The sequence below is a fragment of the Arachis duranensis genome, chromosome 4, assembly GCF_000817695.3.
Source record: "Arachis duranensis cultivar V14167 chromosome 4, aradu.V14167.gnm2.J7QH, whole genome shotgun sequence".
NCBI classification, from domain to species: Eukaryota; Viridiplantae; Streptophyta; class Magnoliopsida; order Fabales; family Fabaceae; genus Arachis; species Arachis duranensis.
Genome location: NC_029775.3, coordinates 14,866,277 through 14,868,781, shown reverse-complemented (window position 1 = coordinate 14,868,781; position 2,505 = coordinate 14,866,277). Strand labels below are relative to the sequence as shown.

General features: G+C 37.1%; 1 protein-coding gene across 1 annotated transcript in view; it reads left to right on the top strand.

Moving 5' to 3' along the window:
* Positions 1 to 209: 209 nt before the first annotated feature.
* LOC107483516 (probable polygalacturonase) overlaps positions 210 to 2,505 on the top strand; it is a 2,598-nt gene continuing 302 nt past the window's right edge. Inside the window, exons 1-6 of the mRNA XM_021141467.2 lie at positions 210 to 448; positions 988 to 1,302; positions 1,524 to 1,644; positions 1,741 to 1,915; positions 1,999 to 2,069; positions 2,149 to 2,499. Of these exons, the coding sequence (XP_020997126.1) occupies positions 443 to 448; positions 988 to 1,302; positions 1,524 to 1,644; positions 1,741 to 1,915; positions 1,999 to 2,069; positions 2,149 to 2,499 (1,039 nt within the window). The 5' untranslated portion in view covers positions 210 to 442. The remainder of the gene's footprint in view (positions 449 to 987; positions 1,303 to 1,523; positions 1,645 to 1,740; positions 1,916 to 1,998; positions 2,070 to 2,148; positions 2,500 to 2,505) is intronic.

The window sequence follows — 2,505 nt, the reverse complement described above, 5'->3', positions numbered from 1 at the left end:
TTTAAAGTATAGTTAATTTTTATGTATAGTTAACATAACCCATTATAAATAATACACGCATAGCAAGATTGTAAAATAATTTAGCTATGCTCCCAACCAATACCCATCAAGTTTTTTTTTTCTTAAAACCAAATATACATTACATATATCATATATGCACCCATGTGTGAAAGGACCATTAATCATTTACATTTTACATGATTGTTTGTTATTAATGCTTTATAAAATTCTCATAAAACTGCACAAAGCTGCATCCTTTTCCTGCGGCTGGTCATTCTTCTTCCTCCTCTTTTTACTTTCTCTTTCTCTCTCCCTGCCTCTTTTGCGTTTTTCTTTTGTGTAAGTTGTTTAGTCACTAGTAGTTGCTTTGGCACTAGTGCGTACCGGTTCCTGTCTCCCCTTTGGTCTCTAACCCTTTTGCCACACCTTTGACTCATAGAAGATGCTTGTAAGTACGTTTCTTTTGGTTCTTCATTCCTCTCTCTTCTTATTTCTGCCCGTAATGAAATTTTGGATTCTGGGTCTTGATTATAACTCACAAGGCCTTCTCAAGTTACAATCTTTGTTTGTTTTTTTTTTTTTATGTTTAAGTCAAAGGGTGTCTATGTTCTTATTATGTATGTGATTCTGTTTTGGTTTGGTCTTTGTATTATTCCTTTTCATAGGCACATGGCAATGGTAATTGCCACCAATTGTATTGCTTCAATCAAATCAAATCAAATCAACTCTCATTCCTTTCTGATCTGATAAACTAGCCTCTGTTTTTTGGGTGTCATTATCAAGTATAAACTGTATAAACTGTTAGCAATTCATTAGTGTGTAGTGTTAGCATCATGCATTCTGAATTCAGATGAGCGTTGTGCTTTTATTGTTTCTACTATATTTGAGCATTGTGCCTTAACCTTGGATTAATCATTTGCATTTGTAGGAAATCTTGTGAGAATCAGTGGGTTGCATTTTCCATCTTTTTACTATTATCTTTTTCAGGTGGCATTGCTCTTGCTTCTGGCATGGAGCAATGCCGTGATAATTGTTGATGGATATGGTGGACAATGTAGTTTGAATCCAACACTTGATCCTAGACCACACAGTGTCTCAATTCTTGAGTTTGGTGCTGTTGGAGATGGCAAAACACTCAACACAATCCCTTTCCAAAATGCTGTCTTCTATCTCAAGTCATTCGCTGATAAAGGCGGCGCTCAGCTCTATGTGCCGCCCGGAAAATGGCTCACAGGAAGCTTCAACCTCACTAGCCACCTTACCCTTTTTTTGGAAAAAGGTGCTACTATTATTGGATCTCAGGTATTGATGGATCACATGTTCTAGTACAATGGTTAATTAATCAAGATTCAAGTGTTTTTCACACTTTTACTTAGGCTTTGGTGTTTTTAGCATGTTCTTGATTTTTTGTTCAGGATCCAACTCATTGGGATGTTGTAAGGTTAATTAATCAAGATTCAAGTGTGTTTCACACTTTTACTTAGGCTTTGGTGTTTTTAGCATGTTCTTGATTTTTTGTTCAGGATCCAACTCATTGGGATGTTGTAAAGCCCTTACCTTCTTATGGCCGAGGGCTCGAAGTTCCCGGGGGACGATACCAGAGCTTGATCAATGGATACCAGTTACATGATGTGGTCATAACAGGTTTCTAGTTTTCTGGTCCCAAGTTTCATTCTTTTTTGTCATTGTTTTGTTTCTACAATGAACTCTGATGTTATATATTTTGATGTGCTTCTTCAGGTAACAATGGAACCATCAACGGCATGGGATCTGTTTGGTGGGAGTGGTTTACCTTGCATACACTGAATCATAGCCGTCCTCATCTGATTGAACTCGTCGAATCTGATTATGTGGTAGTTTCAAATCTCACAATCTTGAATGCCCCGGCATACGCAATACACCCTGTTTATTGCAGGTATGTGCTTTTATTGAAACAATGCTCAGTTTTCTAATTAAATAGAGCTCTTAACTGATTTAGTTATGTTTAATTTGATGCAGCTATGTACATATTCAAAATGTATCAATTTCTGCTCCTGCAGAATCACCTTTTACTGTTGGTATAGTTCCTGGTATGTAATGTAACATATTATGGACTTCACTTTGGCCTATAATATCACTTGGCTAATGTTTGTGTACTTCATTCTTCAGATTCTTCTAATAATGTTTGTATAGAAGATTGCATTGTTGCTATGGGACATGATGCAATTTCTCTTAAAAGTGGTTGGGATGAGTATGGTGTTGCCTATGGTAGACCAACAGAGAATGTACACATTAGAAGGGTGACTTTGAGTGCATTTTCTGGCTCTACTCTTGCATTTGGTAGTGAAATGTCTGGTGGTCTTTCGAATGTTTTCGTGGAACATTCTCATGTTCTCGACTCAGATAAAGGCGTCCAGTTCAGAACAACCAGAGGTAGAGGTGGTTACATGAAAGAAATTGTTATATCTGACATACAAATGGACAATGTCTATGTTGCGATTGCGGCCACAGGTCATTGTGGTTCTC